General features: G+C 48.8%; 3 protein-coding genes across 3 annotated transcripts; all 3 read left to right on the plus strand.

The window, feature by feature from the left end:
- Positions 1–706: 706 nt before the first annotated feature.
- On the plus strand, positions 707–3,735 carry FSST1_004324 (telomere repeat binding factor-domain-containing protein; the record flags this gene model as incomplete). The annotated part of the gene is made up of 5 exons (XM_083230488.1): positions 707–758; positions 862–1,268; positions 1,320–1,869; positions 1,921–2,463; positions 2,516–3,735. The coding sequence occupies 5 exons, from the start codon at positions 707–709 to the stop codon at positions 3,733–3,735; spliced, it is 2,772 nt and encodes a 923-aa protein (XP_083087754.1).
- A 765-nt stretch (positions 3,736–4,500) lies between these two features.
- On the plus strand, positions 4,501–5,964 carry FSST1_004325 (uncharacterized protein; the record flags this gene model as incomplete). Its single annotated transcript, XM_083230489.1, has 5 exons — positions 4,501–4,708; positions 4,759–4,851; positions 4,904–5,320; positions 5,367–5,518; positions 5,599–5,964. The coding sequence occupies 5 exons, from the start codon at positions 4,501–4,503 to the stop codon at positions 5,962–5,964; spliced, it is 1,236 nt and encodes a 411-aa protein (XP_083087755.1).
- Positions 5,965–7,636: 1,672 nt separating this feature from the next.
- Positions 7,637–8,320, plus strand: FSST1_004326 (uncharacterized protein; the record flags this gene model as incomplete). The annotated part of the gene is made up of 1 exon (XM_083230490.1): positions 7,637–8,320. The coding sequence occupies one exon, from the start codon at positions 7,637–7,639 to the stop codon at positions 8,318–8,320; it is 684 nt and encodes a 227-aa protein (XP_083087756.1).
- Between the last annotated feature and the right edge of the window lie 4,296 nt (positions 8,321–12,616).

The raw sequence follows: 12,616 nt of genomic DNA on the forward strand, positions 1-12,616 counted from the left end.
AAATGGCAATTATAGAGTATTTTCTCCGGGCATTGTACCTATTATCTATAGCTTCTATATATACCTACCTATGCCTATACTTGTTTTAATGGATGCTCAAGATGCCCAATTTTATTTCTGATGAAAAAAAGGACTGTGATTCGCTGGCAAATTCTGACAAGGCTTTTCTCTACCTAAAAGAGCACTAAACACTCCACTCTAACTTTTTTTTACCAATCAAAACAAACAACTAATTCTTATACGCCAGTCCCCAGCCATTGCATCAAGTCGGTCCAGATAATCACCGGTCCCCCGCGATAAAGATCAAGCCTTGGATCAAGGAAAGTACTGGCCTGGCTTCAAGGTAGCTTCCCAAGAAAGAAAAAATAGCTAAAAGCAAAAGAAAATTATGCGAATAAGCTCCACGAGACTCGGCGAAACAAACCATCATCATCAAAACCGACCCGGCTCACGACACCTGTCCCATCCAACCTCGTTCTGTTTTGAAGAGACTTACTCGATTTCTCCCGACCCAATTTTCTTCTGTGTATCGATAGAAGAGGGCCATTTCTGAGGGCAAAATCTTTCCAAGATACAACCATCAACCGCCGCCTCAACGACTACGCCGCCGCGCCTAACAGCACCACGCCACGAGCTGACGTGCTGGAGACACGATTGAACTGCCTACAGGCTTTGCTTCCATTGCTTATGCTTTAATAAAGTCGTCATGATGGCTGAGCCTGCCCAGCCTGAGCTCAGCGCGGCCATGTCCCCGACGGGTGCGTAGAAAGCTTTCCTGCCAGACTTGGACGGGACCATCTTTTGCTTTGCCAAACTGAAAACCAAAACCAAAACATGCAATGCTGACTGCCGTGACCGTAGGGATCAAGCAAGAGCCCAGCCATGAGGCTGACATCCTCGAGGGTCTTGATCTTGACATTGAATCCATCATGCAAGCTGCGACCAAGCGGCCCTTTGAAGACCATTCTAACGACGACGATCCGAACAAGCGAGTCAAGTCTGAAACCGAACCTGTCCAACAAAACACGCTCGAACTCGACCAAGGCGCTGAAGAGTCGCTAGAAGATGGTCTTGCGCTTCTCGTGCATAATGCGCTCAACAATGCCAACGACTTCATGTTCGATCCTACGAACGATCAGATGGACATTGATGGCATTACCGATCACCAGCTTCCACCGCCTCCTCCGCCATCTTCGCCTTCCGTCACCTTCTTTTCCGATCCTCAAAAGTACTTGCGCAGAGCCAGTCGGCATGCGCTTGGCAATATGGTAGGTCGCGCGACCGTAAGAGATGTCGCGGCGCTTACATAGGTGGGATAGGCACTTTCGGTTCTCTTGTTGTTCTCGCAATCTTTCGACGATTCCATCAAACCGATCCAAGACGCCGATTCGCAACACGCCAAGTCTTTTCGCGACCTTCAATCATCTTTCGTGCAAATCAAGCAGATCTATTCTTCGGGCCCCATCCTATCTGCAGACGAGCCAGACCTTCAAGATCACGAATCTCGCACCATTCTCGACTTAGCGAACCTTGCTCAATTTTGCATATGGCTACTGCAAACTACGCCCTCATATAGCGAAGCTCATGAGCATTTCCACGCGATCTTCCGAGGCCAGGTATCCGATCTTGGTTCTGACGCACTCGATCTGTATCTCTCTCTCAAAACGCAAGTGGCCATCGATGCGCTTGTTTCAAAAACAACAGAACAAACGAGTGAGCAAGTATTGGAGGAGGTTCTGATTAATGGGATGGAAGACAAGCTCCGTGGGCTTCATAATGGGTTCGATCTGACACATGCCGACTCCGAATTTATCACTTCGGTGCGATCAAAAAAGACTTCGCTTGAAGGCGAGGCGTCAACTGAGTCTGGTGAGCATTATTCTCCTCGGAGGAGATTGGCTTTTTACTGACAAGCTACAGCGGTTCTGCGAGAAAAATACAAGGTGGATGATCTGCTGCGACAGGTTTCAACATGCGTCAAGACCCGACTTGCATTGATGTCAGATCTTGGGTCAAGACTAGGCCATCCTATGCGATCTAGTGAAGAAACTGCAGTCGATCTATTGGGCGACACAAGCTGCGACCCAACTCTCGACATGGAAGACCTTTCCTCATTCTTCGAAAAGACAACTTCGGGCCTTGTCCAGGACGCCTTAGCTGGCTTGACTGACGATACTACAACGACCACCAACACTAATCCCGATCCCGATCCCGATCCCAATGCCAACCCGGAGCCAGTACCCGCCGTTGCTGAAACCATCGAACCGACGCCAACGGCTGAGCCTACCAAGACTCCAGAAAAAGAGCCTTCTTCTACACCTCAGACAAATGGCAAGCCAGACATGATAACAGATTATAAGGAACTGGAGGCACTGGTAGCCGAGAGCACGTCCAATTATGTTAAGACCACATTGCATGGACTGTCGCCCGTTCCCTACCAACCTACAGTTCCAACAAGTACTAGTAAGTTTCTAGGTCAGGTTTTCTCAGAGAGTATAGGCTCACCAGATCGTAGCACAATCGTATCTGAACCAACTCCAACAGCAACAGGCTCACAATCCGTACTACTCGTCATACACACCGAGCGTACCCGAACCGCAACCACCGCCACCGGAACCAGGTCACAACTTGCCGCCAAATCAGACATTCCCTAGCGCAATACTATATGATAAGGCTCGACAAGCGGCTCTCTCTAAAAATTCGTCGCATACCAGGAGAGAAGGTCTTCACTCGACACGGCGGCCTTGGACACAGGAAGAAGAAAAGGCACTTATGGCGGGTTTGGATATGGTCAAAGGACCTCATTGGAGCCAAATACTGACCTTGTTTGGACAAAATGGCACAATATCAGATATACTAAAAGATCGGACACAAGTGCAACTCAAAGACAAGGCCCGAAACCTCAAGTTGTTCTTCCTCAAGACCAACTCAGAGATGCCATACTATCTCCAAGCAGTTACGGGTGAGCTCAAAACACGCGCTCCTACACAGGCGGCCAGGAAAGAGGCCGAAGAACGCGCGAGACTGAGTTCAGAAGAGCAGCGTGCGACGCTCAACGGGATAATGACTCTAGCCGGAGGGCTGCAGAACCCACAACAGGGGCAAGGAAGAGCAGCGGGAACTCCAACCTCGGCCGTCGGCTCGGGAGTTATGACGCCTGCTCAAGCCGCGAGCGCCGCTCAGGCTGCGTCTTCACAACAGGGCCAGGCGCACAACCAAGCGACTGCTCACTCATACAACCCAGCTACCTCATCCGGGTATCCACCATCGACGCTTCCGCAGTCCAGACCAAGCGTCATGTCACCACCTCAGCAGTCGCCTCATCAAGCAGCTCGTCCACAATCTTCTCAGATGTCCATGTCCCCTCAAACACCGCGGTCGCAACTCCCTCAGCAGAACCACAGTGCCATGCATTCTCCCGTCCATGCTCAGGCGGCTGCCCAAATGCGTTCCCATACATCGACGCCTGTCGGCCAGCTGCATCACTCCCCACCGCCGCAACACACACCAACTCCTCAGCCTGCGGCCCAACATCATACTCAGCCTCACTACGCGCCTGTTCCACACACTCAGCTCACTTACCCATCCCCTACCTCTACTAATGCCACACCGGACATGCATTCGCATACTCACGTGCCGGCACCAGAAACGCAGATGGACCAGCACATGCACGATAACGCCGCAGAGGCAGCTTTGTTGCAAGGTCTGCAGGCTGCGGTGGCAGAGTCTTTGTAATGCATCGTTACGCAAAAAAGCGCGGAGCCATGTCTCTTTTCTTCTCGGTGTTCTTTTCTTTTCAAGCTTATTTTATATCGAATTCGCGATGAATCCGTTTGCCCTATACCGAGCCAGGGCAATTAGGTAGATGCTCATCAGGGTGCAGCAAAGGCGCAGTTGGCTATTTTCGTTTCTGCACAAAAAAAAAGTTTTGTTCTTTTATAGATCCGAAACGCCTCAAAGGCCAATTTTTTTTTAGTTGGAGAGGAGGGGGTTAGAGGAAGAAGAAAACAGAGGGGGTGTGGAAGTCTGACTTGGAATGATACCACGAATAAGGAGTACAATATGATGGGCACGGAAAGGAAACAACTGGTGATATCGCATTGAATATCTCATTCACCAGTATCAACTGTGCAATCTCTTTTCTGTGTTACACTTGTGATGATGCTTATATTATTTCAAGGAAGCCTGGCACGCCCGAAGGCCCTGGCTTTTTAATGATTATAGTTAACCGGAACTCGGTTCTTCTTAATGGTTCGTTACTTCATGCATCTCGCCATCTGGTAGCGAACGGTAACACTATTTCAACCCGGATGCCCCATGATCTCGAGGTTGCACTTGTGAGACGTATCGTTGATGTTTCAATAACAGAGCCGCAGGTGCACTAAAAAGATGTATAGAATATTGCTTTATTGATAGTTATAACATCTCGTGAACTGGTTCTAACATGATAAAGATGGCCTGTTCTCTCAAAAGTGTCGAGAAGTAGAACGTTCAGCAAACATGTTCCATCCTCAGTATCGGAAAAGACGCAGTCGCGAAACAACCTGCGCAGCAACAGGAACTATATGTCGCAACACTACGACTACTCTTAGAATCGATGACCATGCATTCTCATCACTATATTGCCAGTTCCATGCCTGCAGACAGATCGAAGCAGGCCGGGCATGTATAGTCGCGAAACTACCAAGTGCTATAGTTTGCAGTCAACGTATGTTGGGAACACACCTTTTACCACGGGGACGACTAATACTTGAGAAGATAGTCGATGTCAAGCTGTTGACAACGGGATGAGATGTGCTCTAGACGTCAAGGATGGGAATACAGCAATGTATAAATACTGCATACAGCTCCGTAAGCCGAACTTCGCTGGTATTGCCCACGCGAAACTAATCGCAAGCTTCAGATTTATGTGGATTTCCGGAATGCGAGAACGAAAGATCCAAACGGAATGAGCAATATATTCCATTCTGCATTGATCACCGATGTGAGCAAGACAACTGCCGTAACTCCAAAGACATTGGGATCTTTTGTAGGCCTCACACTTGTGACGACCAATACTGTGTTGCCTTTGCTCCAGGTATTGACGTGGATGACCCAGAGCGGTTTTGTGAGCGTCATCGTCAATGCCAGAAGCCTCACTGCCCACGTCTCTGCCATACCCGTGATAACGGTCAACCTTCGCCATTCTGTGGCGCACATTACTGCCAGGCACCTGACTGTGAAGATGGTCGGGAAGCAGGGTTGTTCTGCCCCGTTCACACTTGTGCTGATCCAGGTTGTCTGAAGGGTAGGGAATCTTTCAAGACCGAGTACTGCAAAAGTCACAAGTGCAGGACAAAGCACTGCCGGCTGAGGAGGTTGGACAGTGATTATTGTCCGTACCATGAATGCGTGTATGATGGCTGTGGAGCTGAAGTGGTGGAGGGCCGGCTTTGTGAAAATCACCGACGGCGCATGGAGTCGAGCTTCGGAAGAAGACTATCAACTCAAGGGGTGGGGTACGCCATGTATGAAAATGGTGAGTTTCCATAATCCATCTAAACTCCAAACTGTTGGTTCAGTGCTAAAATAGATTAGACCTCCTTGATCCATGCCCAGGCATCAGTGATAGAAGAGGATGTGGCCGAAGAGTCGAACATGGCAATCAGTTCTGTCAACACCATATGTGTCAGATCCACAATTGCCAGGCTCCAAGGACTAGATCATCAGACTTCTGCATTGATCACGGGTGCCCTGCAGTGGGATGCCATCAACCCAGGCAGACACATCCCCAAGAGTGGTTTCGAGGTGACACCGAAGAGCTGTTCTGTGAGGAGCATGCATGTAGCTATGGTGGTTGTCGAAACCAGAATGCTGAATATTCAAATCGATGCGTGCGGCATGGAGGAGGCGGCACGCCGAGATTTAGACAAGGGGCGAATCCAGAAGATGAGAGACCAACTCGAGTTCTTCGAGGAGATGTAAGGGATGCAAATGGATATCGGCGTAATGGGCGAGATGGCCAGAGACAACTAGGCTGGGCTGAAGTTAGTCGTAGAGATCCCTGGACAGCATGGGGCATGGCGACGTGATCCGAGTTGGAGTATGAGAAAGTGTAAAGGAGATGAGTCATTCAAAAATTTCAACCAAGCCACACTCGCGTCATTGGGGGCCGACTACCCTTAATCGAGAGGACAAGATGGTGTCGTTGTTAGGCAGATCTGAAGCTATAAATTGAGGGCATTCCCAAAATACAAGGTGGGGTCAGTCTTGTCGAGTGTGGCTTGGAAGGCGGACCTGGGCCGACCCGAGAAGTCAGATAAAGAGCTTGCATTTGGGTTCTGCAAGGGCCGGGGCAAGTGCAAGGGGTCCCGTGGTGGCGATTTCTCTTTTTGAAATTGATGGTGTTGAGTAAGAGAAGGAAGGAGGCCGCTTGAGCAAGCCATGGTGTACCTGTCATGCGGCTAGTGGGCAGTAAGCTTTGATTCTAACACTGTGTTTCTCACCTACGTCTAGGTCATCAATACAGTGTTCATAGTTATTATGCACAGCCTCGGGTCGCTTGACATGACCTAACCCACGCGATGTCCCGCTCTGGCTCATCAGGGACGAACACCTGCCAACATGCACGTCACTCAGCTAAATGGGCAAGGTAATGCACGACACATGGCAACTTCCATCTTTAATAGGTTCATTTTAATTTAGCAAAGTAGCATTAACCCGTCATCTAAATCTATTAGCCGCAGCCGCCAGGGCTTTTTCTTTTGCTGATCTTCTCGGATGCGCTTGGACATGTCGTGTACCTGCATAGATACCCAAATGTTACTATCTTGGCCTATGATAACCATATTCATCAACAACAAAGAATTATACAAAAGGTATCGGCCATGTTGTGATCATTGCATCATTTATAATTATAATATTGTTATATTTCATTTCTGCATTTCTTTCTCACTCTTCTTTGTCTGTCTGCCTCAGCGCATACTTGATGTAAATGACCACATCAATGAGACACAAACCCAAACATCATGGCCACGCGCCACTATACAGACCCAAGTATACTATAGTTATTTTCAACCATACCAACTAGACTCCAAAGTACCATAATTCAACTAGTTATCTTCTCGTTCAGTAATTACCCTGCCACAATCTCTCAACTACTGACCCAAGTCCTACAATCCAGACCAAGACACTCACTTACACTTTCTTCTATCATCTGCCCTTATGAGCCACAATGACCATAGCATGATTCTCTTCTATTCCATTTCCGAGCACGCGTGCTGCCAAAGTGGAACACTTCGAGTCCAAGCCTTGAAGAGTGCTTATAAAAGAAAGACCACAGCAATGCGGCTTGGGCATAATTCCCTTGTTCATACACCTCTGACCTTCTTTGATCACCTGCATTAGCCCAACTGTCTCTTTCAAACAGTCATTCTTTATCTGTAGGATCTAGTTTCAAGACAATAATAGGTCACTTGTTGAAGTTCGACAAGACTCGTTTATAAGTGCCGAGTCCTAGACACTTTCTTTATATCTATCATCGCTTGCCCAACTCTCTTGTTATACCCGAGTCAACTACCCACTACTAACACTGACGAAACTCCCGACTACACTGGCTATAACAAACAAACACTTCGAAACCAAGGATCAACTCAACATGTCTCGACGCTGCTATGTCGAAACCAGCCCTGATGGTCGCCCACAGCTCGTGACCCTCAAGCGTTCGCGATCCTACCATCACACTCATAGACACCAATGTGACTACTACAAAGTCAGTCGTGAAGAATGGAAGACTCTTATCCGCCAGAACGAGCTCCTTGATGAGGCCAACCAAGCTTACGCAGTACAAAACGAAACTCTCCGATCAAGACTCCATGCTTCCGAGGCCGAGACTCACCGACTCTGCCACGTCGTTATACCCTCTCTTAACGACCAGGTCGCCAAACTCTCGCAAGAGAATGAATGCCTTCGTCGTGCCGCAGAGAAGCCATGCGACCCCCCTGTCCATATACTTCCTATCTCCACCCACCACCATAGCGAGCTCGAGAGGCTACGCGAAAAGGTGTGCAAGCTTGAAAAGGAAAACAAGGTGCTCAGAGACGACAATGGTGATCTTCGCTTCAGACTACGTGAGTTGTCCAAGCAAGTCGACCAGAGTCTTAGTCGCAGGGTGGCGGACTTGACCAAGCAGATTGAGTACTGGACCAACCAATCTGGCTTCTGGAAGAAGAAATACGACGACCTACGGGAGAGACATCTGGGCCTGATTACGATCGTCGAGTCCAAGACGGAGAAGACGGAGTACTACGACGACGTCCTGAAGCGGCGGCGCGTCTGTTAATCTTGAGTTTGATCTTTTGATCCAGCAAGCGTTTGGGTTTCTTTCTTTGGCTGGGTAATGCATGATATTATTGGAATAGAACAATGAGTAAAGCTCAGGCGTATCCATTATTTCTGCTTCTGCTGGCACAGCCGCCAGGTGGCATTTCCCTTTCACACGTCTCTTCTTTCAGCACAATTTCCTTCCTTTGTCTTCAAGGTAAGAAAGATCAATCGTCAACATACTGCAATAACTTACTAAAAATAACAGTTGATACCCATTTATACGTGGAGGTTGTGTCTCGGATGTTACCCAAGACTCTACGATTCACGTTCTATGCCTTTTTTTGGTTATGACTTGCACATGTTTGGGGTCAACGTCAAGGCTCAAGAGCATTCTGTGGAAATTTTGATAGCACATATGGGTATTCTAGTGGTCGAGCAAATTGAACATCCCACTTGCCCATGGTCCCTCAATAACTATATCAAGAGAGTCTTATGAAGCGAGAAGTTGCCTACTGCCATGTGCTAACAACTGTGTATAAAATACCGCGTGATGGATGGAGTTTTATCGCAACCACTAGGAAGGAACAGTCATGCGTATGTTTATGATTGACATTAGGGTAGTATTCAATATAATGTCTTGGAGATACGGTATGGCGGCCACCTCGGCCCCATATAACCAAGCCAAAACACTAAACTGTTGTGCAGACCTGTAAGGGTTTTTTCTTTTAAAGTTTTTTTTTAGCTACTGGAAACCATAGGAACAATATGGATTCTGCTTATCTGAGCATTATGCACTGCCTTGTCATGAAGTGGCATGATGGCAGTGTATTTGAGCCGCAACCATCTCACGCTTCATTGTGCTGGCATTACTGAAGTCTGCAGATGCACGCTGGTGCCTTGCGTTCCCGGGCGAACTGTCTAAACATCTATATGTTATCGATATGTATGAGCCAGATCTGCAAAATGCAACACGACGTCCCGTGGTTTCGCGCATCTTTACCCGGAACTTGTGGGGTATGGTCAAGACAACGACGTGAAAAGGAGGGGCCGACGAGGCAACCAAGGAAGATGGACACTGAGTAAATGACCAATAGAGGCGACCTCAAAACTGGAAAAAGGCGCAAGGCGTTGGGAGAAAAGGTCCTATTCTAGGCAGAAGGGGACTTTGGGGACATGAGTATTGGTCGCTTGGTTTAAGTGGGAAGAAAAGACAAGGATATAGGCTTAGGGGCTGGCCAAAAAATGCATGGAACGGGTGGAGGTGTTGTGTTTGAGAACGCGGATGCAGATGGGCAGTGCCTTGATCCACGAAGGAACCATTTGAGAGGGATAAGGGTGTGGTAACAAAGGTAAAATGGTTACACACCGAGCTGCGATCAGACCTTGAGGGACCTTCCAAGGGTGTGGAGCAGACGGGAGGGAGCCGTAGTGGTGGTATTGTGACGGATGCGGATGAGAACGAGCATGACATGAAGCTGCCAAGAGGTGTAGTACGGAAGCGGGTGACCACTGCGAAGAGGTTGCGAAGTCTAGGATCAGGTTGCCTGGGGTATTTGGTGTTCTCACATGACTGTACTGACAAGTATTGTCCTATTGACTCACACGGAGGGCCTCAAAGAAAGCCGACGCGCTTATCGAAACAGGCTGTGTACGTAAATAGCAGTGTTCTGATCAATGAGATTGATGAGAATGGCATTTCATCAGTTTGGAGATTGCGTGTCAAAAAAGAGGCGATGACAAAATGCCATAAACTTATGACAAAACGTTGCCAGCGGGTAGATCCGCAATTTAACTAATTGACATGAGGACAACGTTTACTTTCCACCTTGGGAAATACCATGGAAGGCTATCTATCGTCCGTTGTATTCCCGTCCACAATTTAGCGACCGTTGGACCAAACGTGGAGCGGAGGGTGGAGGCGGGAGCGTCCCGTTTGCCCATCCCATGCTGCCGGGTTAGTATACGTATTGGTTGGGGTTGGGGCTGAAGACCTCTGCGATCGGTACACAAAATTCCAGACCCGAAATTGGTCAACAAAGAGCAAAATCAGGGGGTGGCAGACCGAAACGCACGCAATAAAGTATAGAGCTAGGGCTGGAAACGTGGTGACTGGGGCCATCTTGGCATGGAATGCGGGAATGCAAGGAGAGCCATGATAATGACGGAGCCCATCTCTTCCAAATCCACAACAACTCAAACAGTCAAGCCATTAAATGCCAACAGGAACCCAGCTAGACCGAGGCCACCTCATGAGCCGGGTAACAAAAGGGGGGCAGTTGATGTAGCCCCAGCAAAACATTAAACACTCCATTCCGGCCGAGTCAGAATTTTCTAAAGCGCCCCGATTTTGTTTGACAAGCGGGAAGGGAAGGAAGCCCAAGCGTTTAAGTTATCAAGCCCCAGGAGCGGGAGGCCCTCCCGGCGGATATCCCCCGGGTCCGGGTCTAGGCGACCGGCGACGGGCTGATGGCTCCTTGAGTGCTGAAGCATGGATCTTGACCTGAATTGGGCTTTCTCTCCACAAAAAAAAACCATTCCAACTCGCACAAGATTTATAGTGGTTTCCTGCAAAGTGTAGTTTTCAGTGTTGTGTAATGTAAATCATTCTCACTATCCACGATGCGCATGATGTATTATAATGATTGCAGCGGCTGCATACATACAGCATGGACGACCAACAGAAAGAAGCCTTGCTATCACTCATCTGCTCCCGTATGCAAGAAAGACGAACAGAAAAGGTTGGAGGACCAGAGACAGCCAGACAAGGGGTTTCACACACACACAAAGAGAGAGAGAAAGACAATCGATGTTCTGGCTGAGAGCAGTGCACCGCTCACGGGAGTTGAAGGTGCATGTGCGCAGCTGCGAAATACAACTCTCTAATGTGCCGAATAACTTGCATTGACGACAGGGGTAGTGGCGCAAAAAGAGCCAACAATACGACGAGACTTCCATGTAGAGTGAATCCTTCTTTCCCGCCAACCCGATGAGTCACTCCCCTAAAGTCTCCGTTCAAAACGGACTCTTCTGGGTGATTTGTGGGCGGCGGCGGCGCTTCAGGGGCGGCGTAAGAATTAACTTGGTCGCTGAGATGGCGGTGTCCGCACCGGTGACAATACTTAGCCACGAGGCGGCATGAAGCGGAGTCAGCCAGCAGACGGTCAACAACGCGCCTTTTTTTCGATTCTTGGTGAGGGCTGAGGTTGGCGAACGATTTGCGCAAAAGCTACGGATTTTGAATCACATTTCTCCTTCTTCTTGGAAGGAGGGTAGGTTGCGGGACAACGTGCAACATGTTCGTGGATATCATGACAATCAACGGAGCCAAACTGGCAGTTTCCTGAACCCCTGTCTGTCATCCGGGGTGTCTGGAAGGTGACTAGGGGTGGCTTTCAATGATGGTGTCGGTGTTGTTAGCAACACTTGCTCCAAGCCTCCTCGTGTCTGTCTTTCGCATTGCTTTTCTTTCTGTATGCACATAGCAATTACCGTGCTTCCTTCTTCTTCTTCTTTGGCTAGGTTACGGCGTAGCACAGCCTTAGCAGAGTCAATATTATGGTACCCCTTTTGTAAAGTTGAGGGATTCAGGAATTATCACTCAGACAAAAGACCCGGGGCGTTGTGCGTAGTGAGAACAGAGCGCAAAAAGACCAGGAGCACGCCGGCAAAGAAATATCAAGACCCCGGCTTTGGCAGGGGTTTAACGTTTGGAGGTGTGGGCAAAGTGGGCATTGGGCTCTGGTCGACTCCCCTTGGGCACTGAAGTTTGGTTTCGGTCCCTGATGTTGGCGTCACAACGCTTTTGGTCTTCGACTTTGCGCATACCGCACTGGCGGATTTAATGTGCTGAGAAAGGATCCAAGGGTGTATGGAAGCGCAAATGCGAGTCTGAGTGTGTGCGCCAGGCCCAGTTTCCATTTACCATGTCTCTGATGTTCCAATCACGAGGTTGCAAACCAAGAAAAAGAAGTTTGGCTTCACTCCCTCACACCCTCAACTCCCTTTAATTCTTGCGGTTCAAGCAGGGGCTGATGCAGCTTTGTGCTGAAAATTGTGGTGAGAAATAAGAAGATGCAGAGGAAGAGAGTGCCTGCCTGCCTAGTATTACTACCTCTCCCTCAAACCAAACCCGGGGTGTGTGTGTGCTATGCCCCCTTCTTGTGCATCCGTCTCTCTCCGCGTTTGCGACCAACTCTGCATAGACGTACAGGAAGGACTTTACCGTATAGAATAGGCAGCGAACGGTTAACATTTCATCTGCATTTTGTCGTCATTTATCCGTCTTGAGCGTAGAGCAGAGGGGACTGACAGG

Source organism: Fusarium sambucinum, chromosome I (genome assembly GCF_050947815.1).
Source record: "Fusarium sambucinum isolate potato_lamoka chromosome I, whole genome shotgun sequence".
Lineage (NCBI taxonomy): Eukaryota > Fungi > Ascomycota > Sordariomycetes > Hypocreales > Nectriaceae > Fusarium > Fusarium sambucinum.